This window comes from Rhea pennata, chromosome 4, assembly GCF_028389875.1.
Source record: "Rhea pennata isolate bPtePen1 chromosome 4, bPtePen1.pri, whole genome shotgun sequence".
NCBI lineage: Eukaryota > Metazoa > Chordata > Aves > Rheiformes > Rheidae > Rhea > Rhea pennata.
The window spans coordinates 82,419,766-82,444,650 of NC_084666.1; the positions used below are offsets into that span (position 1 = coordinate 82,419,766).

At 43.7% G+C, this 24,885-nt stretch overlaps 2 protein-coding genes across 6 annotated transcripts; both read left to right on the top strand.

Annotated features, from left to right (window-relative positions):
- The first annotated feature begins 1,957 nt into the window (after positions 1-1,957).
- CDKL2 (cyclin dependent kinase like 2) lies at positions 1,958-16,154 on the top strand. Its single transcript, XM_062575217.1, has 13 exons — positions 1,958-2,134; positions 6,969-7,163; positions 8,153-8,331; positions 9,192-9,304; positions 9,624-9,763; positions 10,814-10,902; positions 11,397-11,526; positions 12,387-12,679; positions 13,146-13,236; positions 14,193-14,304; positions 14,425-14,531; positions 15,195-15,290; positions 16,129-16,154. Exons 1-12 carry the CDS (start codon positions 1,967-1,969, stop codon positions 15,252-15,254), a joined length of 1,677 nt encoding a protein of 558 aa, XP_062431201.1. The 5' UTR covers positions 1,958-1,966; the 3' UTR covers positions 15,255-15,290; positions 16,129-16,154.
- A 2,637-nt stretch (positions 16,155-18,791) lies between these two features.
- RCHY1 (ring finger and CHY zinc finger domain containing 1) lies at positions 18,792-24,614 on the top strand. Of its 5 annotated transcripts, none has more exons than XR_009958262.1 (9): positions 18,792-18,879; positions 18,979-19,098; positions 19,265-19,380; positions 19,760-19,838; positions 20,369-20,413; positions 20,476-20,571; positions 21,582-21,608; positions 21,877-21,997; positions 23,088-23,169. XR_009958262.1 is itself a non-coding variant. In XM_062574460.1 (9 exons), the coding sequence occupies exons 1-9, from the start codon at positions 18,823-18,825 to the stop codon at positions 23,156-23,158; spliced, it is 780 nt and encodes a 259-aa protein (XP_062430444.1). In that variant the 5' UTR covers positions 18,792-18,822; the 3' UTR covers positions 23,159-24,614. The 5 variants fall into 5 exon arrangements, 3 of the variants coding, with proteins under 3 accessions (XP_062430444.1, XP_062430445.1, XP_062430446.1); XR_009958261.1 differs by having other exon boundaries at positions 23,036-23,123; XM_062574460.1 differs by having other exon boundaries at positions 20,480-20,571; positions 23,036-24,614.
- Positions 24,615-24,885: the final 271 nt, after the last annotated feature.

Consider the following 24,885-nt stretch of genomic DNA (forward strand, 5'->3'; position numbering starts at 1 on the left):
GAAACTTCTATTGGAGAGTGTTTCCCATAAAAAGCCAATTGCAAAAACTAACATGGAAAGTGTTGAGGCCACCTTGCTTTGAATGAAGCGCATCTCCTTTGAGGTGGTCAGCTTGGCTACAAAAGGCTGCAGACGCACCATCAGGAATTATTCCCACTTGCTGAGAAGATGAGCCACAAAAGCCAAGTTGGGTTTCCTTAAACTCAGCATGTATCTTTCCACTCCCCCTGACAGGAAACTAGTGAAGCCCTACCCATCACCTGCTCAGACTGAGCATAGGGGTTTATTCTCACCTTGACATGGTCCCTGTCATAGCACCCCTGATGGGTCTGAACCCCTCCATGCTTGGTGAGAGAGCTTCATGTCTCCACAGGGGTCCAAGGGAGATGAAGGCAACTGAGAATCAGACTCTGAGAGTCTCCCTCTTCATGTACTTACTTAACTTTCTTGGTAATTTGTGTCGAGAGTAAGGAGGGTGTTTTGCTGTGCCACCTTCTTATTGCAAGTTACTCCATTTTCTTCATCCTGCCCACCATCCTGACATGAGTTTCAGGGGTCATCATCCAGTTGCACCTCAACACTCAGTGCAAAACACTACAAGGTCACATCCTGATGTGAGTGAGGCACCTCAGAAAACAACCTTTAACACTAGCTTACTAGAAAGGACAAACAGCTGATGTGTTTTACTCCTGAGAAAGGGCTCACTACCCTGGCTTTTCTTCTCCTTTTGAGACCTATAGCATTTGAAAAGCACCAAAACACCGATCTGACACCCTGAGAGGAAAATTACTGTGCCTAAGCCCTCACCAAGAATTTGAAGACCTTAAAAAGCCAATGGAAAGCAAAAAAGAAGAATGGATTAACATTTTCTCCCATTTGTTCCAATGGGCTGTTGTTAAACCCATGGCCTGGTGGGAGCTGGGAGCTGGATGCTGGGAGCTGTAACACCTAGGGAGAGACAGAAGTCCTATGACAGAGAGCTGCTCGCTTCCTTGGCCACAGCACAGAATAAGCACCAAGGCAGACGGGCGAGAGCAGCACTATGGACAGCCCAGGCAGCAGCAGGGATGAGACAGGCCTCCAGATCTCTTCCTCAGCTCCACAACGTACTCCCAGTGCTCCGTAGGGACAGGCTCAGCCCATCCCCTGTGGAGCTTCAAAAAAAACCACACAAAATCTGATTTTTCTTCTATTCATTTATGTTAAGGCGTATTTCACCCCCTTACAAATTAGAGCACGGAATAACTAGAGACAAACTACATCCTGTGCGGGACTCAGAAAACCCTCCTCTTCAAAGACATTTTGGCTGCTTGTTTCCCATTCTTCCTACTGCTGACATGTCCCCTACAAGAGCTTTGTTCGGAGGGGGTCCCACAACACCAGACAATTCACACCTACATGCAATCACATTCAACTGCAAGACACCAAAGCACCTTAGGAATGTTTGCGAAGCCCGTACGGAACAAAAGGGGCTTCCTACAGCGACACGCTCCCTTTCTGACATTGAACAAGCCCACAGCGAGCCAACTGAACGACGCGCGACGGCCGTTACGGCGGGGCGGGGGACGTGGCGCGTGGCGGCCGCTGGGGCGGGGCAGGGGGCGGGGCGCGCCGCGGCTCTTACGGTGAAGCAGGTGCGGCGCGCGCGCGCGTGGCGGTTGTTGCGCGTTACAGGGAGGTTGCTGTGGTGCGTGCGGCGGCCGTTACGGCCGGGATCGGGGGTGGGGGGAGGGAGCGCCGCGCGGCGGCCGTTGGGTATTCCGGTGTGACGGTGGCTACCGTTGCCCCCGGTTACGGGTGGTGGTCGGCCGGGCCCGCACCGGCTGGAAGGGGGCGAGGGGCAGGCGCCGACGAGCGACGCTTTGGCGACGGAGAGTCGAGCTGTCCCCGGAGAGATCAGAGTCTCTTTCCTCTGCTGCGGCCTGTGCTAATCCCTGCTTCCTCCTGCAGAGGGAACTCCCCGGTCATGGAGAAGTATCAGGCTCTTGGTCTGGTGGGGGAAGGCAGCTACGGAGTGGTGACTAAATGCAGAAACAAAGACAGTGGGCAAATTGTCGCGGTCAAGAAGTTCCTGGAAAGTGAGGATGATGCGATGGTGAAGAAGATGGCCCTGCGGGAAATCAAGCTGCTGAAGGTGAGTAAGGGAGCAGGGCTGTGCAGGCCCTCCTAGTGAAGCAAAGTGGCTATGTCCTGCTATTTGGTCATGTCTGGTTTCAGCCATGCTCAGGACGTATCTGAAGTGTGTGGTTTGAAGCCTAGCAATGTGTTTAAGTGTCTTTTTGAAGGCAAATGGCTTCTTAAAGCAGAATACTAAATTTATGTCTGTGGTCTCAATTTGCCTTGCAGTCAACCTGTGAATTGTTCAAAGCTGGCGAGTATGGATCTGCTCTGCCTGTGGAGAGTAGAAGGGTTTGGGAGCTTGAGTCGAAATTGCTTCCTGAGACTGCCTTTAAAGTCCCTTAAGGAGTGATGTTTGCCCAGTGAAGTTATAGCTAGGTGTAACTTTCAGATACTGGGTCAGCTGTGAAAGCCTTTCTGGAGGGAGAACCCAGTTCTAATGACTTACCATCAGCTTAAGCAATATAAATGAGAAAGAAAAAAAACAGAAAAAGAACAAAACAGAAGAGACTTGATCAGGTAGTGTCTGTATTTTCACAAGTAGCCCTGCCATGGTGGATTTGTTTGGCCCTTGAGTTGCATCCCTATAGAGCTGCTTTTTGTTTTGGCTAGGTATTATACTAGCTGTGCCTGACTAGCCCTGGCTTGATAAGAAGTGTGAGTCTGTGAAGCCTGTCTTCAGCAGGGAAAAGCCAAAGGAAAGGAGCTCACTCTTGGTGGTAATTGAGCATGACCCCTTCTATTAAGTACCCAATGGCAGGACCTTACTCTGGTAAATTGGCTGCAAATCAGTTCCTGTAGATAGGAGAGACAGATGCTTCTCCCACCTGCAGGTGGATAATAACCTGGATGTGGACAGGGGACTTAGCCAGAGAGGGTGCTAGTCTTACCTGCTGTGGAAATGTGCTTCTAGGAAAGGGGGGGGGGGTTTATGGCTCTTTCTTGACAGCCTTGTCCTGCCTTGATGAGGCTGGAGGAGAGACAGGTATCAAATTTCCTGAATATTCTCAATCAGTGGTTAGCCCTGAGGCTGGAGGCTGAAGCCAGCTGGCACTATGTCCATTGCTGTTTGAGCCTGTGGCTCATCTGGTATCAGTTGTGGATGTGTTTTATACTCCTGTGTGGGTTCCTCCTCAGCAGTGTCTTGTGGTGGGGAACTCTGTAGCCGTGTTGTGGAACTTGGTTTGTTAAACGTAATTTCATTGTCTGTAGATGATCTATAAGGGAAGCTCTCCAGAAACTTCAGCTTTTGCAAGCTCCTAATCTGCTTCCTTGTCAGGTTTTTCAGCCACCTTTCTTTGTGGCTAGGAGAATAAGGATGCAGTATGGGCTTGTGAGCTGGGACAGCTCTATATTGTTCTGCTTGCTTTTTTGACCACCTTCAGCCTCCGTGTTCTCCACTGTAACCTCTAGCAGCAGCAGTAGCTGTGGCAGCATTGTACTTCTTCGTGCCAGCTCCAGGGAGTGGTGTGGAGCATGCTGCCTTACCCGCAGGAGACCTGCTAGAAACCTTGGCCTGTTGAACAGGTGTTGGGCACAGAGGAGTGTGTGTTCCTGTGTGTGACACACTTGGTAGTTTTAAGTTTTGGGATTTGGGTGATGTGCCTGGAGAGGAAACAAAAGGGAAGTTTTAGGGTAGTTAGTGAGCACCTAGACTTTTCCTTTGATATTGAGTGTTCTGGAGGTGGCGGTGTGTGCCAGCCTCCCTTGTCTCTAAACTTGACTTGAACAAGCATCTCTTCAGAAGTCTGCCAGGCTTCAGTCCCTATGCTGTGAAGGCAAAAATGTGACTTCTTCCATCCATGCAAGAGTTATGGACTCTTAGGTTTGAACAGAAATGTACTTGCTGGTGCTTGAGATGCAGCCAGATGATGAAAGTGTTGTTGTCTTGAACTGAGTTAAAGCAAATCTATGGGAGTGTGGATTGTAGCTGGCCTGTTGGCAAGCCTTGCTTAGTTACTGAGTCAAAGCACGTAGCACCTGCAAGGTATGTTGGAAATTAACTTGTGTTCCTAGGCAAATAGGACCTTGGCAAGGAGAATATTTCCATATATAGCTCTGTAAATGTGACCTCTCACAGTGAAACTAAATGTCTAGCAATTTAATCTTGTAGTTTTCTCAAATGTGTGCTCTCTGTGAATAGGACCTGATATTGAGCAGAAATGTAGTTTTAGCTGAAAAATCAATCTTTCAGGTCTCTTGACTGTGAAGAAACTTTTCCTGGGAAAAGAGCTTGAGGAAAGAGCTGAACAAGGGAAGTGAATTGTCTCAGCCTGCTTAACTTTGATTCTGGAGCCCAATATGAAGAATTAGGGCAGAATCTTTACCAGCTGCTTGCTGACCACCTCTCTAGCAGTCCTGCCTAGCATAGCCACCCCTCTGCCTGTGACATGATTGCGGTTGCAAGAGCCTTAGGGGGGCTGGTTGTTACCGAGCCCCAGATTGGGAGCTGCTATTGCTCCCTCTTCTCTTGTTATCGAGTTACTCCTCCAAGCCTGCGTTTTATTACTTTGGATCTGAAATACTTACCAACTCTCAGCATCACAGCTGCTGTTTGCTCCTATTGAAGTTGGCAGTGTCTTGCTGCACATCCTGTGCTGGAAACAGCAACGTGGAGAAATGTCTATGGTGGATGACGCCAAGATGGAAGTTGCTGTCATGGTGGCTTGAGTCCAAGCCTTGGTGTTGGGAAACACTTCAATGGCTGGTATTGCTGGCCAGGGAAGGCAGAGTCTGGGTAGCTACAGCTCAGCATGTCGGAGCTGAGTTTCTCCAGAGTGTGCCGCACCTGTACCTGGAGGACCTTCCCCATGTTTACCTCTGCCCTTTAGGTGAGCACAGATCTGCCTCCTGTGCAGCTGAAAGCTATCCCAGAGACCCTGGGCTGTGAAGTATAAATGGGTAACAAGCAAGTAAATTCAAGGGCTGAAGTGAGACCACAGAGTTAACAAAATGTATGCACCTGCTGTGTGCATGTGATAATAGATCATCTTTTTAAAATACCTAATTTTTCAGGCCTTGCTCATGTGAGAAGTCTGGATCTTTGGTTCTGCTGCCTGCCAGGTCTGCAATGGAGAGTTGCTGGGGCAGCCTGCAGAATGGGAGAGTATTTCCCTTCTGAGTCCCTGTTCTCTGTGGTCTTTCTGCATCTTCCTTGGTCGTGCTGTGCCCTGAAATTGTCATCTTCCATCTCCAAATTATGGTGCTGCCTTTGGGCAGCCTCTAGTGTTATTTTCCTGCCGGTCTGCAGGCTAATAACTAACTCCTCGTTGTAGTGAGATTTGTTTTGTTGAAGTTGTCTGATATAAACCAGTGTTATTAATGTGTAACAGGCTGGAGATGTCACCTGGTCTGGTTAGAATGTGATGATAAATGAACTGGGAAATGCATCCGCTTTATTTTCATTTAAGATATGCTCACTCTTTTTCTTGAGACCCTCCTGATTTATTCCTGTGCGTAAGGAGAAAACAACTCTTTAAATCTTTGACTTGTCACTTTCTACTCTAAATGCACTGGCGGCAGTTTAATGGAAGCTGTTGGATTGCTAATGGAGTCTTTTGGGCAGGAATGCTGACCTTTCCTTTTATCAGTTCAATGTACTTGTGTTCTGGCCCATGTTAGTTATTGTAAACGCTTATAAGCTGGCAAGGCCAACAGAAATGCTTTGTGTTGTAGGAGCTTCAAAGAAGAGTCTTCTGAGAGCCTTCTTGGACAAATGAAGATGTAGGCATTAAATAGTTGGTGATGAACTGGCAGCTTGGTAGAATAGAGGTATTGCAGTTGTTTTGGTTTTGTTTTAAATTGAGATCTAAGATTTTTGCAAAGAGGCCTTAGAGGAAAGAATGAAAGAGAAGACGACTAAAACTTATTGGAAATACTCAAGGGAAGAGATGACTCTGCTTTGATTCAGACAAAGGAGACATCAAGTTTTTTTTAAAAAAAAAACAAACCAGTGGCAAATGTTCAGCAGTCCTTTTGATGCTTTGAATGGTGTACTCTGGAAGGAGTAACTGATAGTGCTGCTTGGGCCCTTCTGTGAGGGGACAGGCAGAGTCATGTAGCTGCTTGGTCGTTTTTATGAGCATATCTCCTCAAGAAGCTTGAGTCTCAGAACCCATTGTTATGGGAACAGGCTGTGCTTACTGGTTCTTGGGCCGTTCGTAAGTGAAACTATGGATCTAGCCAGGAGTGTCGGTGGTCCCAGTTAAATGCACTGTTCTCTTCTCTCAGTGGTCAAAGACTTGCTGTGCGCACGCTGTACTTGGCAGCACGACCTGTCCTGCTTTGTCCTTCCGGTTTAGTCAGGACCTCTGACTTCTTTGCTGTGGCAGCTCTTTATAGGAGATCCTGCTCCTTCTCACATGTTATCCCCAGGGGTAGTAGTTTATAGCTTCCTTGTGATTTCTTTTTTATGTGACATAAGCTTACTCTAAAGCTTTGTCAAGATGTGGGCATGAGGCAGTGACACCTCTTCCATGCAGAGAATATTGTAAGGAGCAGAATGCACAAGATGTTTCCCAGAACAGAATGGAGCATTTTGACCACAAGAAATGCCCTGAGTCAGTATTTTATTTATTTTTAGGTTACACAAATAGATAGCTACCTGCATATTTGAGCTGGTGGTAGTCCTTGAGGCTATAGTAGAATACCTTGGTAAAAGAAAACTAATCTAGAAAGTCAGTGAGCTGATTTTAAGTATAAATGAATAGGGTGCCATGCCAAGAAGAGCAGTCCAGGGAAATGCACCAGCTACGGTGCAGTTGAAAGTGTTTGGTCTTGGTATATCATCTTGTAGTTCATCCTGTTAAATCTTGTCATGCTCTCACAAACTATTTCCTGTTTTATAACAGCAACTCAGGCATGAAAATCTCGTGAACCTGCTGGAAGTGTATAAAAAGAAGAAACGGTGGTATCTGGTGTTCGAATTTGTGGATCACACAGTGCTTGATGACCTTGAGGCATTTCCAAATGGACTAGACTACAGCAGGGTTCGGAAATACTTATTTCAGATTATAAGAGGAATAGCATTTTGTCACAGTCACAATGTAAGTGTGCATGAGGATTTAAGCCTGCAGTTATGAAAACCTTGAGTGAATAGATGCAGAGATGTGTACTGGTGATATTTATTAAAATTTAGTGAAAGCAAGCTTTGACTGAAAAGGAATGTGAAAGTACGGCAGAAGACGTGACTGTGTTTCACATAAAATGTCAGAGTATGAGGTCAGCTAATCCAGTTGCTTGTCCCGGAATGATTTGTGAGCATGCCTCCAAGCGAGGGTCCAGAAATCCATGCAGATTGGAAATAGGTGTCATCTCACCACCTTTACCTTGCAGTGGGAGGTTTTCTCTCTTCCAAAATTTTGCTTGTCACCATATCTATGTAAGCATGCATGCTTGCTTTTTATCCTCAGCATTGCTAAACTTTTGTTATCCACTACTTCTAAGACAGGTTTGCCAATTTAATCATAATTGTGTAAATATATATATTTCGGAAACTGTCACTGTGTTATGAATTCTTTAAATGCTCTTCATGTTTAACTGCAGGATATGTATGGCCTTGAGAGAGTTCAGCAGGAACATTGCTACTAACATACACAATATATATTTGTATCTAATACATATACCTGTATGTGTGTGTATATATATAAATTGCATGTTATATATTATTTATATATAATATCTCTATAGCTTTTAAACCTATGGTAAAAGTCAGATTTTCAAGCATACTAAACTGTACCTGTAAAATACCTATGATAAACATACATGTAGAAAATATGAAGGAAGTAAACTTATACGAAGTAAACCCTTCTGTGTGCAAAAAAATGGAGGTTTTGTGTTCACACACGCACTTGGGTCTGCTCTTGCTCACTGTCTGTGTGTACATAGCTGTATTTTACAGACTCTGTGTAATTTCCATGCCTACAAAAGCGCAATTTCTACCTGCATGTGAGAAAACTACTATTTTGGTGAGCTAGTTGGTTTACCCTGTAGAAATAGTGAATTATTCCTCCTAACTTGCTTTTTCTCTGTGCAGATAATACATCGGGACATTAAGCCAGAGAACATTTTAGTTTCCCAGTCTGGTGTTGTAAAACTATGTGACTTCGGATTTGCCCGCACATTAGGAGCTTCTGAGGAAGCTTACACAGACTATGTAGCAACCCGATGGTACAGAGCTCCAGAGCTGCTGGTGGGAGATATCAAGTATGGCAAGTAAGAGACTGCAGGCGAGACTGTGGAAGAGTTATGGGGTTTGGTGCAGGGGGGAGCTTTTCAGGAAGGCAAAGGACTCTTACTTGGCAAAAAGGTTAAAGGGATGCTGTTCTGCGTTCTCTGAATTGCTACTTGCAAAGTTTAAGTCTTTGTCTTCCTTCTGCCACCCTGGATTTAATTACTGCCAGAGCTAGGCTTTTCCAGCTCAAAAAGAGGAGAGCAAGAGACTGTTGAGGCATTCCTGTTTTCTGTAGTAGTTGTCTGGATGCTAATAGTATTGGAGAAGGCTACAATAGATTTCTCTCCTGTACATTGCAGTCCTGGTAGGAAGGCAGAAAAGCCCTTCTGAATCCTAGGCAGACATTTTGGGGAAGAAGGTGGGATAAATAGGATTTTTCTTACTGGGAGTCTCAGTGTCGCAAAACAAGGTCAGAACTCACTGTGCCATTTGCAGTTCTGTTTATACAACTGTGCAGGTTTCTACATGCCCCAGTGTTACCTAAAGTTCATTTTCAGTAAGTGTACCCAGAGAGCAAATTCCTGCAGAAAGAACAACTGCTTACCTTTATGCTCTCTAAAGGCATACTAATATGTTATGTTGTTAGAGTTTTTAAAGCATTGGTTTTTGGAACCTGATTTTATATTTGTCAGGTTTCTGCCTGCTTCAAAAGCTGGATCCTTGCCATATGCCAGAGCACTTATAAACTTGGAAAGGAGCTAGCTGTCTTGCAGTTTGTGAGGCCCAAGCTGCCGCTGGGACTCGTAATCTGCTGAAGACTTGCTGACATGGCCTGGCTTAGCTTGAAGCTGTGCTGAGCTGGGTTTGCCAGCACTTCTGAGATGGGATGTTTTTCTTTCAGGGCAGTGGACGTATGGGCTATCGGCTGTCTGGTAACAGAAATGCTCACAGGAGAGCCCTTGTTCCCTGGAGACTCTGACATTGACCAGCTCTATCATATCACCAAGTGCCTGGGTGAGAACACCCTGTCAGCCTCCAAGTGCCTGACTGTGAATTAAACAGCCAAATAAGTTTTGACTGGGGGAGGAGAGTGTGGGGGAAAGGCTACGGTGTGTACTGAGCTGTTGCCGAGAGCACGAGTCTTTAGTGCCTTTTACAAAGGGGGAACCAGGAACTTGCAAGTACAGCATCAATTCAGAGTGTGCGTGTAGAAGAATGAAGACCCAGAATATAGTCATTACTCTAATGCTGACTCAGTATGTTAGCCTCTCAAATATTCAGCAGGGCTGTTCTGCATTTCTTCAATGTGGTTGCTTTGTTATTGTGATTCCAGGCAATTTAATTCCAAGACACCAAGAGCTGTTCTATAAAAATCCCCTCTTTGCTGGTGTGAGGTTGCCTGAAGTTAAAGACATTGAATCTCTGGATAGACGATACCCCAAGCTTTCGGTTGCAGTGCTAGATCTAGCGAAGGTATTTGACCTTTTTGGAAGTTTTCTGACTTTTTGGAGAGGTTCTGCCTATAGTTGAATATGAACATTTCTCTATTTATTTGTTTCTTTCCTTGGGGACATGACTGCAGTTTTCAGAAAGATTTGACACTGTTAAACTGGCTTTTTCTTAAGTGTCTGCGCTGAGCAACTGCTTGGGTTGGCAGTTGGAGAACTGCAAGGATGTGACAGCCACCATCCTGGGTGATGGGGGAGACTAGCCAATTGTTTCCAGAGCCAAAAGAGGTTCTGCAAAACTGCTGAGGACAAATTGTAGCATATAGTGCCCTACTGATTGAAATTTCAGGGTGCTGGCATGGAGACTTGAAAAGTGAAGGAGTTTGTGTGATGTCCAAAGCTTCTCCCCTGTACCTCTCTATCAGTTGACTTGTGAATGATATGCCAACAAGCCTCACCCCTCTTCTGCTATGTAACTTTATGCTTTGGAAATGATGCACAGCCACTTGCTTTTCCCTGGTTAGAATAGCTGTGTTGATGCAGTATTTTCTAGCAACCTTCTCTCCACCTACTCATGAAAGCACTGTAAGCAGATAGGTCTACATGGGGTTAGAACTAAACATGCATTGATCTTGCTTTTTGCATCTGTGTGTCTGTATGGAAGTTAAGGAAGCCTACAGCTTCATAACTGATTCTGAAGACTCCTTCCAGCAAATGTTTTTGTACTTTTGCATGATATTCCAGAGCATAAATGTATTGGGCAACTAAAATAAACCAAAGCCACTTGGCAGTATTTGAAGTGCCTAATGATGTAAGCAGTGAGGCAAATGTAATAGAAAATAAGGGAGGTTTGCTGGGAGCAGAGTGTTCTGTTTGTGTGACAGATATTCCTTATGGAAGGAGTCTTAGTACGCATTGGTGATTAGTATTTGCTAGTTGTGCCCATTTTAAACTTTTTCTTTGGAGGTCAATTGTCATGTCTCATCTTAGTGTAACAGGGGGAGTTTTGCAGATTATTTCTCAACTTCATTTGGGAATACTAAAACCTTTGTTTTATTTCTGATATATCTGCCAGAAGTGTTTGCAGATTGATCCAGACAAGAGACCATCCTGTGCTGAACTCTTGCAGTGTGATTTCTTTATCAAGGATGGATTTGCTGAAAGGTAAAACAGTTTTTCTTGCTTAAAACAGGCCAATATGAGAAGGAAATGAAGCAATTGGGCTTGAAGAGGCCATGCTGAGTTTGCAGGGCTGGTAGTTGCTAATGTCTTGATATTGTTTAGTTTTAGCCTAATTGGAAATGGGAGAACGGTAGAAACGGAACACATTGCAGTGACATATTTACCACATTACCTGGTCATGACATTAATTAATCAGTGTGTGCCCAGTGTCACAGCATACTGGATAATAAAATCCTATGCCGTACTCAGTGTCTGCATCTACACCTGATGTGAGTATAACCACCTTTACAAGCACACACGTTTCACATCACAACAATAAGGTTTTTAATTGATATATTGGTTTTTCTTTACTTAAAAAGGCATAGTTTGTTTGATTACTTCAAAAGCTATAACAACAGATTGGGTTGAACACCAACTGATTTTTGATTAATGGAAATGATTGATTTTCTTTTTTTTTTCCATAATATGGAGTGTAGATTTGCTCAGGAGCTTAAATTAAAGATTCAGAAAGATGCCAGAGACCATCAGTTACAAAAAAAATCAAAAATCAGTAAAAAGGACAAAGATGGTTGTTTAGGAGAAGAAAGAAGAATGCTTGCTCTCCAGGTTAGTTAATCTTTCTTTTCTGTAACTCTTCTTTTTATCTCTTAAAATTGCTATATGAGTATGTGCTGCAGTTAAATTGTGTAACTAAAGTATATCCAAAATTTTACATTTTATTTAAAAAAGACTAGGTGAGTATGATGTGACAAAGAAGCTGACTTTTGTAGGCCTCTGAGTCTAAACAGTGCTGAAGGACTTGCTGTTCAGTTCAAGACAGTATGTTAGGGCCGTGCTCCCACAGCTCTGGTGCTCAGTGTGATATAGCATGCAGGCTGTGTGTAGAAATGTGTCTTTGATCTTGACTGTGTGGCTGATACAAGTTACTCTGGTGCTTGACTTGACAGTCTGCAGGTGGCTATTTAAATACTTCGAGATGCAATTACTAGCAAATATTGAGCTAGAGGGAAAATCAATGAGAAAGTACAAATCAGCTTAATAAGCTTTATGAGCAAAACATCATATGCTGCTGTTTGCTTGTTAAAGCCGTGTCCATATTTTTTTTTCTTTTTGAATCATCTATGACTGGAGGCTTCAGAGTGGCATTGAGGTGACGTGACTCCGTTCTCATTTCGCTGCTTTGCAAGTGACAGGATATGGCTGTTCTTCTCTATTGCTTCCTTACCTAATTGTAAGATGACTTATTTCCAGAATGCGCCAGAACCCTGGCAAGTCTCCTGCTATTGAATGGAAAACAGCTTTTGCTTAAAACATTTCCATCTCCATCAGATCCTTGTAGAATCATGCAGATTTAGGCTCTTGGGGTTTTTTTTGTTTGTTTTTCTCCTCTCTTGCTGCATGCACTGCTGTAAGTTACTTTTTAAACATTACTGTAAGAAAAATGTGATGCTTTTTTTTCCAAACAGGATTTCAACGTTGACCCAAAGAGCAGAGAGACAAAGCTATTCAAAGTGAAGCGCTCTAAAGCAGATGCAGAGAAGACAGAGCGACCGTCCAACCTGAGCACCCTCTATGGCAGTGCAATCAACCCATTTAAAACAGGCCCTCAAACCACCCTGAAAGATTCTAGCAGCAGCTTGGACTATACCAAGAACGCAGGCGTAGTCATTCCTCCTATTATCCAGAACCTTTCTGCCACGACGGCCAGTATGAGGATGAATGCCGGGAGAGGTCCTGTGCCTGGGAATCATAACTACAGGTATGAGAGCTGAGCTAGAAGAGCCTGTGTCCATCTTCCCTGTTGCCAGAGAATTGTGATGTGCTGAGAGAGATGTAGGGTGATGATGTGGGTTTGGGACAGGGCAGGGCTAGGACCAACTTTTGAGTGCAGGGTTGTATATGAGTCAGAAAGCCCAGCTTCTCCTCAAACAGCTCTGAGTATCCATGCAGCCAAAGGCTGTCTTTGTTTCTGTGTTTGGCAGAGCGCACCTGGATGGTAACAGTCTTCTGGCCGCTCTGGTAGTGGCCTTTCTTTGATTCATGGCCCATCCTTTGAGACTTTAACTTCTCTGCTAACTGGACTCACAGAGGATATTCTATTTGTAGGCCTCTTCTCTCTTAGTATTTAATGACGGGGGGGTTGCATGTCTGAAGTTCATTGTTATTTTTATATTCGTTGTGTTGCCCAAGTTAATACAATGTATTTGGGGCGGTTTTGATTACAGAATTGAGGAGAAGAGTAAAAAATACTTGAACCCATTTCTAAAGCAAGGAAAACATTCTCCAGCAGGCCATTACAGTATAAGCCTAACATCGGTAAGTTGTCTGTCTTTCCCCCTTGATAAAGCAAAAATAAATTCTTAACTTAAGCATTTGCTTTAATGTCAGGAATCCCTTCTGTTGCAGCCTTCACCATAAATCCCAGCTAGAAATAAAATGGGTTTTGCCCCTTTTTTTCCTATAGTTGTCCTCTGTGATCATTTCCTAATAGTCATCTCGTATGAAATACATCTTGTGTCAAACGGCAATTTTAAATAAAGGGAGCGGCCCAGCATGCGATACCCTTGAGACATGGAATATATTCATAGCATCCTGCCAGGTCAGGAAAAGTGGACCATATGTGCTGTGCTGTTGATGCAGAATTCAGGACTTTTATTTAATATGGGCAGGGCTCTATTTTCTCAGATCATAAATACAGTTAAAATTGTTCATAAAAACAAGTGTAAAACTCTGCATTGCACCCACTGCCTAGAAAATATTTCTTCTGTGTTGGTAGGAATGTTTGCCTTTTTAAAGAGAACTAAGCTAAGCCACCCTCCGGTTAATATATTGTATCTTTGAAAGCAGTCTCATTTAAATGCCTTGTTGTTGTTGTTGTGGCTGTTCTGTTTTTAATGCGTAGATTACATTTGATCAGAGTGGATTCCTTTAAAACCATTAGAGTCTCTTTTACTATACTTTTGTTCTGGTGCAAGCTCCAGCTGCCATTTGTATGTCATAGGAGTGCTGTTAATGTGCAGGTGCATATTGTGTATTGTAGTTTTATACTTTAACTCCTGTATTTGTTGTCCTTTTTGAGGAGGGGGATCAACTGGTGGCTCTGAAATCTGTTTTTAGTCTTGTGAAATGCACTGCCTCTTAAACCATATGAGGGTGTTTTGCACCACCTGAATTAATTGCCATAGTAGGATCTTGCTATGGATTAAAGCTCAATAGTAACTTTGTTCTTCTGTATGTATGTGACCTGGTATTTCTCATTCACATGATTGCAGGTTTCTAATGAGAAAACAGTCCTTCAGGCAAATAAGAAAAAATGGGAATTCTCCAAGACAGATGTGCATTTGCCAGAATTAAATCATCTCCCTGAACTGAGAGGAATGGAAGGTATAAACTTTAATGTCCTCTAAATAAAACCTGGATCCAAAGTAAGTGGCAAGAAGTGGTGTGCATTACAGCGTCAGTATTTGCTTCTTTAACATTGTATGCATTGGTTGCATTTTATAGCATGGAATCCCAGATTGCTCAAAAAGGAGAACAAAACAGTTTCAGAGTCCCGTATCCCCTCCCTCGCTGCCATTGACCTTCATAACCCAAGTCTGGCTTCACAGCAGGTAACAGAATAATACAACAGGACTTCAAACTATGTTTGAGTAGCGTGACCCACCAGTATCCAGCCTGGCTCTTAACTTGCCTAGGATTCTTGCAGGACTGTGGAAGAGCTGTTGAAAGGTCTGAAACCTCTTGCTTGTAAAAGAGAAGGGTCCTGGATGATACTAGGGGTATACTTGTCTCTCTGGGATTAGCTAAATGCAAGATTCTCACTAAGAAGTCAAACAGCAGGAGTTGTTGCTATTTCAGAAGGCTGAATCAAGGTAGAAGAAAACCTGGTTTCCCAGAGTTGGAGAGAGATACCAAGAGGGCTGGGAATTTTGAGCAGAACTGTCCTGGTTGTGTCCCTCCTGCAGTAGGGAGGGAGAAAGCATAGGAGCTGGGCATAGGGTGACAAGGAAAAGATTTGCAATTTGTAGAGATTTGCTCCTCAGTAAAATCAAGATGTTATTTGGGAACTGTGTAATTCTCTAGGTTGCCAGTATGGTTATGCTGCTTCCAGCTGAGAATTTGACAAGTTGTGTTGATGAAATCAGACTTCAAAAATACGTATTTTTTTTTCAAAGAACAGATGTGTTGCTTATGTGCCCAGAAGGCAATTTCAGATTGATGTCTCTGTTACTACACTTGATATTGACCCTTTTTTCTTCCTATCCGATTTACAGCTGTCGGGGACCTTGATATCTGATGCATCAGAAGCCAGCTTCCCCAGAGTTGAGCACTAACCTAAAGGAGAATGGGATTACACCTGCTGCTCAAACGTAGGCTTTAATTTCTAGAGTTTAGCCTTTTGGTGTCTTTCAAATGGATCAACTGATGAATGCTCATGCTAATTGGGAGTTGTGCTGGGAGTATTCTTTTATGCTTTACACTCTAGGTCAAGGATACCTGGCTAGGACAGAGGATAAAGGGGGAGTGGTGGAAGGAGGCAAGGTGTTTTGGAAAGGTCCTTAGAGGCTGCGCTGCAAATTCTCGCTGGCTCTATTGGAGCCTTGTGTCATGCATGGATGGGCTGTAATAAGTACTCTGGCTTGCATGTGATCGCATACTTGCCCTGAGGTGACTCTCTCTGTGGCCGCAAAGACCACCAGGCACTTCAGCCTCACTCTGGCCTTACCTAGTTTCACTAGAGCTATTCTTAAGTGTTTTGCTACAGATAGCCATTTGTATGCCAGAGGAATGCTGTTAATGTGCAGGTGCATATTGTGTATTGTAGTTTTACACTTTAACTCCTGTATTTGTTCTTCGTTTTGAGGAGGGGGATCAACTGGTGGCTCTGAAATCTATTTTTAGTCTTGTGTACAAATGCACTGCCTCTTAAGCCATATGAGGGTGTTTTGCACCACCTGAATTAATTGCCGTAGTAGGATCTTGCTATTAGGAAGAAAAAAGAAAAATCACTAGGGTGGGAAGCAATCCTGACAATATAAATGGAGGGAAGGGAAATGTTACTGAGGTTGGCTTATTTGTGAAACAGCTTTGGGGGACGGGGGTAAGGACATGTACTAAATAAAAATAAAAGCAGCATATCACCATGGAATGCCCCTGCTCTTTTGTGCCTGTCTGTAACATCACCCTGTCTTTCTCCTCTTGATGCAGGTGGCTGAAACAATGGGAACAATCCAACTGAGTCTCCAGATGCTAATGCTGCATGATTTCTGCAGGAGAGAGGAGGATCCCTTACTCTCTTGTTAGCACAGTGGACTGCCATGGGGTGTAGCTCAGATCCAGTCCAAGGACAGAGCTCTCATTGCTGTTGGATTCTTGCATGCAAAACAGTTCCTGAGATGTTGACTTTCTGGCTTAGGGCCAGGTCTTGACTGAAGTTGCTCAGAAAGGAATGGTGGTTATTGGTGTGTGACAGGGGCAGAAGTTGGCTTGGACGATTTTTGAAGACAGCTGGGTTTTCTTTTGTCTAACCACAGCCCTCTTGAGAGAGTGTTACTCAAAGAGAGCACATAACTGCTGGATTTGTTATATTTTGGTGGGCTACCTGGTCTGTATTGGAAAGCATCTTTTCCTTGGCGAAAAAGTCTGTGTAAATTGCTTGTGGAAGAAAGATGACATTAAATGTGCAGATGTTCCTAATGGTTCCTTTAAAACCCTTGTTAATGCGCAGGAATGCCTGTGAAGTTGTGTTAGGTTCCTTTTTCCTGGATGCATTCTCTCCCTATCTTTTGGGCAGTTTTCTTCTGGACATTTAACTGGGTCTGTTGACTGGCTGCACTTGAGTGAATGTGTGACACCTGTTAATGCTCAAGGAAGAGTATCAGTATAACACATTGAGCTGTTGTGCAAGTCGCATGTGAAATGGCTTCAGATGAATGCTTAGTAACTCTATTCATTTGTCCTGTAACTGTGAAGATCAACAGTGATGTGTAGGGAGAAAAAGAACAGATCATTCTCACCTTTGGACAGTTAGACCATTTTTGTTTTAACTGTTCTCATGTTGACTTTAGTCAGCCTATGGTATCCCTACATTGCTCTCAACCCTGTCTTCTGGCAGCTCAGTGCTGTTATCTCAACTCAAACCCCTGTCTATTGCAATTAGCTTTGGAACTGTGTTGTCCTTCCACGAAGCAGGGCCTTTCCCATCAGTGTGTCATGGCAGTATGGATGTCATCAAATTTAGATCTTTGTGGCTATGCTATGTGCTGACATGTATATTTATATTTTGTAAATAAAAAGATATTCAAATTCTAAGCTCCTGGCTGATAGTGTGTGTTTACAAATGTAAACTCACATAATGTGACTCAGTCTTCTCTGGATTTAAGCTTTGTGTTACATCTGCTTATTTGTGCTGGTGGCATTGCTTGCATTGAAAAACAGGTAGGATTTGGGGATCCATTTTTACCTAACAGCTGAGAACTGATTACTTTGCAACCATCTACAAGCACAAGTTCCTCTTCCCTATGTCATTTTTAGATGGCCGAGGTCCTTGGGGGTGGGGAGGAAATCAAGAAAATGAAACATATCAAAGAGCAAATGATGATTAGATGTAAAGATTGAGCCAGGCTCCCGTCAGTGGTGCCCAGTGACAGGATGAGAGGCAATAGGCACAAACTTGAAATAGAGGAAATCCCTCTGAACAGGGGAAAAAACAAAGAAAACCGCACTTCTTTATTCTGCGAGTGGTTGAACAGGTTGCCCAGAGGGATGGCAGATATCTGCATTCTTGGAGATACTTAAAACCTGACTGGACTTGGTCCTGAGCAACCTGCTATAGGTGACCCTGCTTGAGCAGAGGGTTGGACCAGAGGTGCCTTCCAACCCCAACTATTCTGTGATTATGACAAATTGCTGCTGCTTGCTGCTGAAACAATGTGTAGCAGAAATCAACCACTATTGCTCCGTATTGTTTTTGCAGACCGTGTGGTTTGGTAAATGTGTTTACACTAGACTCGGAACTAAACATCCGTAATAATTATAGATGATAGTTGATTTATTTTGATTAGCAGCTTTGTCGTTAAATGTCCTCTATGCTGCACTTCTACCTTGGGTTTGTATTTTTTAGAAAAATGCATGCTTCTGTCTTCCACTTTGCTGACTGTGCACAACCCTCTGCACAATGTGATAAGCAGATTTAATGCACTTATGGCAAAAATAAAAAGCAAACGTGATCCGAAACCCCTTTAAAACAACCTTAAGGAAACTCACCCTGATAGACTCCCTGGCTGGGGGAGTCTCTGTAGAGCTCCTACCTCCTTGTGATGCCCTGCAGCAGACCTACACCTCTACCTTTTAGAATAAGATGGCAAACTTGCTACAACTTTCAGCATGTCCATAGCCCCAGAACTGCATTTCTAAGAAGCAGTGGGCTTTATGATTCTGCATCTCTCTCAGCACATCACACTTCACTGCATCTAAGTAAGAGTGCTTGCATATACAGAGAGATGTGCCTGCATATATAAAGCATGTGTGAATATCCACAGACGGTGGGCAGGTGAATCACGCCCACTTACATATTATCTGTATATACATAGACCTACCTGCATACTATGTGAATGCCTGTATATACATTTACTGAGATCTATACACTTTATATATTTTTATTTTTATATATTTATACATAAATAGCTATATATAATGCTGTGCCGGTATATGTATGCTTTTACCTTCGCACATACGCACACCTGTATACGCTCGTACACACAGACCCAGCGCTGGGATGCGGAGGACCGGTGTGCGCATACGCAGCACTCGCCTCCCTGGCGGAAGTGGCGGCGGAAGTGGAGGAGGGTGGGGCGAGCGTGGGCGGAGATGCCGCGGGGCAGGGAGTGGCGGTGGGAGGCCATGGCGGCGAGCAGCGAGGAGGGCTGCGAGCACTACCGCCGCGGCTGCCTGCTCCGGGTGAGGCTGTGGGGCGGGCGGGAGGCTTGCCGCGGCCAGGGCGCGGTGGCGGCCGTGGAGGGCTGGGTGCCGCCGCTGAGGTGTCACGTCTCGTTGCAGGCGCCGTGTTGCGGGAAGCTGTACGCCTGCCGGCTGTGCCACGACGGCGCCGAGGGCCACCGACTGGACCGGTTCCGCGTGGCGGAGGTGCAGTGCGCCCGCTGCCGCCGCCTGCAGAAGGTGAGTACGGCCAGGGCGGCGCGGGGACCGCCATGTTGGCGGCGCGGACAGCGCGGGGGCCGCCATGTTGGGGGTGGGGGTGCGGGCGCCATTATGGGCGGGGCCGGCGAGGCCCCGTGCGTAATGGTCGTCTCCTCTTCTCCTTCCTGGGCCGGCGCGGCGGCAGGCGCAGCAGAGTTGCGAGGGCTGCCACAGCCTCTTCGGGGAGTACTACTGCGGCATCTGCCACCTTTTCGACCGGGACAAGAAGCAGTACCATTGTGCCGACTGTGGCATTTGCAGGTGCGGGCAAGCTGCTCCCATGGGAAAGGGGATGAAAATTGGCTTTCCACAGCCTGGTGCCTCTGTAAGGTCGTGGGCTGCTGTCATCGGGTGCCTCCTGCGAGCAAACAGCAGAGGAGTCTGGAGCTGCTGCGGTGGACTGTGCTTGGGAAAGCCTTGCACTTGTTATTTTTAATCTGAGCAGCCCTATATTTTATTTCAGTTGTGGCAAAATACTGCTAAGAACGAGAGCTTATAGTCTGCATGAATTACAACTCTTCCGTAGATAATTTGACTTGGGAACTAGGCTTCTGCTGATCAGAAAGTGTTTGGGTAGAAAGTTAAAACAGAGCTGTACAGCAAGTACTTAACTGTTCATGACTGGGCATTGTCTTCTCAGGATTGGTCCAAAGGAAGATTTCTTCCACTGTTCAAAATGTAATTTATGCCTAAGCTTGAGTCTTCAAGGAAAACACAAGGTGAGAATATACCATTTTGTTAGCTTAAAAAACACCAAAAAACAACCCCCCTCCATAGTTTTCCTGCAGTCTGAATTGATGGATTCCTGCCTCAAATTGATGAATTGATGCTATACTGATTGGGGAAGTGACAGGCTCCTTCCTCTTTCTCTAAATACACCTGTCCTGAACAGCAACACGGAGTGCTTCTGGGTGGGCTTTGCTTGTGATTTAAGTTGCAGGATATATATGTTTCCATCATGTTTCACTCTGCTTCTGAAAGTCATTGACTGCAGATACGGCAATGTATCAGTTTAAGCTGCTGTTCCTACTGTAGTATAGGAAGAGCTAGGCTATTAATTGTTGTGGGAGTCCTGGAAATAATTTCATGTATCTCATTTCAAGCTGTTTTATTATTATTATCCTAGACTAGTTGTTAATTCTCAGAATTTCAACCTTGAATTAAGAGTAAGCATTATTTATATTTATTTATTTATTGTAAAAGAGTGTTAGACTTAAAAAAGGTTAACTTTGTTGTTATTTTTGCAAAGTGCATAGAAAACGTCTCCAGACAGGATTGTCCAATATGTTTGGAGGTGAGCTACTTCTCTTGAACTCCTAAAATTGTGTTTGGTTTTAGTTCTTCATGCATTTGTAGTTAGCTATTCTTTTGCCTACTCTTTGTTTTGAAACAGGATATTCACACGTCTCGTGTTGGAGCACATGTTATGCCATGTGGTCACCTTCTTCACAGGTAAATATTGCAAATGTTTGAGCGTTGGGAGTACCTGCTGCATTCAGTGTGCTGTATTCTCAGCGCTACTACAGGCCTGCTTGGTCTGTGTTGTTACAGCTGATAAGGGAGTCATGTAGTAGGGGATAGCCTCCATTTCATCAGGAAGTACTTCCTTCAGAAAGGATGTCTTTCTTCCAAAGTCCAGTAAATCTTCTGGGTGGTAGGGCCTATTTATTGCTCTTTTTGACTTTTCCGATGTTGATTTCCTGCTATTACTTTTTAAATCTAAAGAATCCCATAGAGAAATCTCTCCTTGGTGCAGAAAGTAGTTGCGCAATGGTTTTAAGAGGTTGATGCCAGTTTATCTATTAAGTCCTAAATGTTTTCCATAGACAGCCACCAGGAGGACCAAATGTTTTGTTTCTCTACAAAAGCTACTCACTCTATCAGGATTTTATAGTGTGGTGATACACAGCACTGACTGCCTTAAGTAGTAATTACAAGAAGGTCATGTGTTTCTCTTCCATCCTGCTCCTGATGTAACCTTGTCATGACATTTTTCCCTTTGTGCAGTGTCCTACAGGAACAGATTTTTGTTGCTCTGTTGTCTCTCTTGGTTTTCCTCCATTGCCTTGGTGTGCTAAATTAACACTCCACATTTGACAATGGCAAGCCTCCTCAAACTGAATCTTCCTTTGATTCCTGTCCATCTTAGTTACCCTGTGATGCATCACAACCCATTATTTCTTTTAAGCAAACTTTAACTGAACAAATACTGTTTTATTGCTGAGTCTGTTCCTTCATCTTACTTTTGGAGATGTAAGCATGGAACTAAATATGGTCATCTCATGGTTTTGTCAAATAAAAAACGGTTTGGCTGAGAGGCCTTCTTTCCACTTTAACCTGGGATATTTTTGACTTCTGCCTTGGGGATAACTGTGTGCTTTTCTCCTCCTTTCTTTCCAAATGGGTTACTGCTCAATAATTTCACTTTTCTTACTAAACTTCTCATTGTGTTTCCTTTTCAGAACATGTTACGAGGACATGTTAAAGGAGTAAGTATTTCTAACACTCTCTTAGCATTGTAGTAATCTAGGCAGATTACTTGGAGAGGCAAAGATCATGATGCCAGTCCAATACTAGTTATCTTAGAGACAACTCCTAGAGGGAAAAAGGGCTTTTAATTCCCACCTCCTCTGCAGGTGCTTTCCCATTCATTATATTTCTCCTTGACAGTTCTGATAAGAAACCTGTCCTTTTGAATAGACTTGTTCCCCAGTCTTGCTCCATCTACTGAATTTCTGTTTTCATCTTTTTTACCAGAGGTTACAGGTGTCCTCTGTGCATGCACTCGGCTTTAGATATGACAAGGTACTGGCGTCAGCTGGATGACGAAGTAGCACAGACACCTATGCCCACAGAGTATCAGAACATGATGGTGGAGGTAAGTGATGAAACTTGCACTTATGTCTCTTTTTGACAGATCTGTAACTTTCATTATGGGCAGTAGAGGGTGCCAGAAATGTGCCCTGGATCAGAAATCCAAGTGACTGTTGGGATACGATGAAAAAATTTCTTTTGCAGGTTTATGGTATTCATTTACTAATTAAAAAATGAAGGGAGCATTTAAAAAGACCTAAAGCAAGCAAACCAAAAGGGGGGGGGGACAAAAACAAACAAAAATAAACAGAAAACATCCAGCATCTTGGTGGTATAGTGTCATAGAGGGGAAAAATGGCTTAGTCTCTGGAAGTGTCTGTCATATCAAAAGAACAGCAGCTCCTGAATCTCGGAGCTTCAAGTTTTGAGATAAACATGCTGATTTTTCTGCAAAAATACTCAGCTATTAATAGGTACAAGGCTAGCAAATGGAGATATCTTATGTTTTCTCTTTCTTTTACCCTCTAATAACCCAGAACTGGATGTTGTTTACTAGTAAGACTGAATTACCCAGCTTTGGTCATCATCTAATGTTCTGGTTGCATCTATTAGTCTGCTTCAGACAACCCACCCTCCCTACCCTTTGAGTCAGAGTATTTCAAAAAATCACTTTAAAGAACATTGACTGGCTTGTGTAGCAGACTGGCTTAATGTTGCTAGCTCTTGTTAATCCCGTTTCATTTTTATCTGAGGGTTTCTTTCATGAAGAGAAGAAGCAAAAGCCAAAGCTGGTGTTTATCTGACCCGTGCAAGGAGTCTCCATGACATATTAAAAGTAAATGCACCTTGCATGTGCTAGGTGATCCTGGCAGTTGCAAATGGAAGAGTTAAATTTGCCCTGTGTACTCCTCTGCTGAGACACCTGGCTGTCTTTAGAAGGAAAATATTTCCTGCTTTGTGCTCTGATTGCAAACCAGTTCTGTGGTTGCTGAAAGCATATTTGTCATATTTTGTTGAGTGTCCTGTTGATGATAAAAGCCTCTCTCTCTCTCTCTCTCTCTCTCTCTCTCTCTCTCTCTCTCTCTTTCTTGTATGTATATAGATCCTTTGTAATGATTGCAATGCCCGGTCTACAGTGCAGTTCCATCTTTTAGGCATGAAGTGTACAAACTGTGAATCATACAATACTGCCCAAGATGGAAAATGCAGGCTGACTTTGGAGTAGCAGTGATTAAGATGTAGGCTGCATACGGCTGGTCAAGGAAAACAAGAAAATGCTACTGTGGAAGAGACTGTTTTTTAGGAAAAATGTTGTCTGTGAAAATTCATTTAAATCTGTCGTGCCAACAGTAAAATGGTTACAAAGTTTTAGGCTGCTGCAAAGGAGTTTTGCAGATGGTGTCCCCAACTTCAGTACCAGCTACAGCATGGTCAGGCTCTTCAGGAAATTACCCCCCCCCCTTTTTTTCCTTTTAAATGTTTTACTGCATCATAGAAAAGGCAGACCAGAAGAACAGCTAGTGAGATGCCAAAGGGAGATGTACAAGCAATAGCTGTCAGAGCAGAACATGTTTTTGGGCAGCCGAAGACTGATCTGGCTTACAGAGGCTCTGAGCATAACACAGGGTGGAGACATAGTCATTTTGGTAGCGACTCATAGGAAAAACTAGCGGCTTTGAGACGATACCTTACGTAAAGCTGACATCGGCATAGTTTTGCCTAAGTACTTTCTGTTCCTTTTAAATGATGTGTATGTTCTAGGGCTTTGGAGCCATCAAGCAAATGGGCAGAAAGGGTGAGCTTGCCAAAACTTCAATTTGCAGACATGAGTGCACACACCGTGTGCACTGAATTCACTTCAAAAGCGGGGCTGGTCCTTGACTTGGCTTCTGAATCAAGCTGCGGGGCTGCCCTTCTCCCACGGGTACTCATGTGACCTGGTATCTCTTTGGATTTAGATTCCTTTGCCACCTGCAATTGCATTTAACACAGATTTCTTCCTAATTTGCTTTATTCATTTACAGAGACTGAGGTGTTATGGGGTTTTAGGCACATATGTAGCTTGACATGTTGGCAGTTCAGTATGTGAAGTGAAGCTCATAGCATTATCTTTGCAGGATTGCTGTCAGGTCAGCCAGTCCTGCTAAGCCTGAGATACTTGCTGAAGATGCAGCTGTTCATAGAGAGACTCTCAGGTTGTGCAGGGACCAGTCTTCTCTGACTTTTTTTTTGTTTGTTTTTTTTTTTTTTTTTTTTATGGTATCTAATTTCATTGTGGGAGGAGAGGGGAGGATGGAGGAATGTTTTTCCCTTTCTTAAGAAAAGGAATTAAAAACTCCCACTCTTCACATCTTGCCCAGTGTTTTGCAGGTGAAATATTGCAGCAAGTCCTTTAGTTTCTGTTCAGAAAGTTCAAATAATGTGGCACATGACTCCTAATGTCCAAACTGCATGAAATGCAGAAGTTCCTCTTCACCATAAAACTACTTGTCTTCAACTTGCTCTGTGATGAAGCAACAGGTATCTTGATCTGACAGTGCCCTTTTATGTATGAAAAACTAGGAATCAGATTGTCGTATTACTGTAGCTTCCATTTACTTAAGTATCTTTTTCTGAAGCACTTTCCTGACTGCTATACATGAATGTAAAATGTTGTCTCTAATAAAACTGATTATACCCTGCTTGTTATGATTTTATTATGTATACTACCTAGACATTTTTAGCTGAATTCAAACCATGATGAAGTACCATAAAATGACAGATGCGGATAGTTTGCTCACGTCAGTGTCACTCATGGATTTCTCCTTCATGCCACTTCCATTACGTTCACACTGGTGGTAGTATTTCAGGTGAAATCCTATTACACTGCACACACACACAGGACGCTTGATTCAGGGATGTGTTTATGCTGAAAAGTTTGGGGTTTTTTAAGGTAGCTATTCCATCTTTCTG

Coding starts and splice junctions, on each gene's coding strand:
- CDKL2 (XM_062575217.1), top strand. CDS start 1,967: ATGGAGAAGTATCAGGCTCTTGGTCTGGTGGGGGAAGGCAGCTACGGA. Junction 10,903..11,396: donor AAGGATGGATTTGCTGAAAG/GTAAAACAGTTT, acceptor TATGGAGTGTAG/ATTTGCTCAGGAGCTTAAAT. Junction 13,237..14,192: donor ACAGTATAAGCCTAACATCG/GTAAGTTGTCTG, acceptor ACATGATTGCAG/GTTTCTAATGAGAAAACAGT.
- RCHY1 (XM_062574460.1), top strand. CDS start 18,823: ATGGCGGCGAGCAGCGAGGAGGGCTGCGAGCACTACCGCCGCGGCTGC. Junction 19,381..19,759: donor GCCGACTGTGGCATTTGCAG/GTGCGGGCAAGC, acceptor TTGTCTTCTCAG/GATTGGTCCAAAGGAAGATT. Junction 19,839..20,368: donor GTCTTCAAGGAAAACACAAG/GTGAGAATATAC, acceptor ATTTTTGCAAAG/TGCATAGAAAACGTCTCCAG.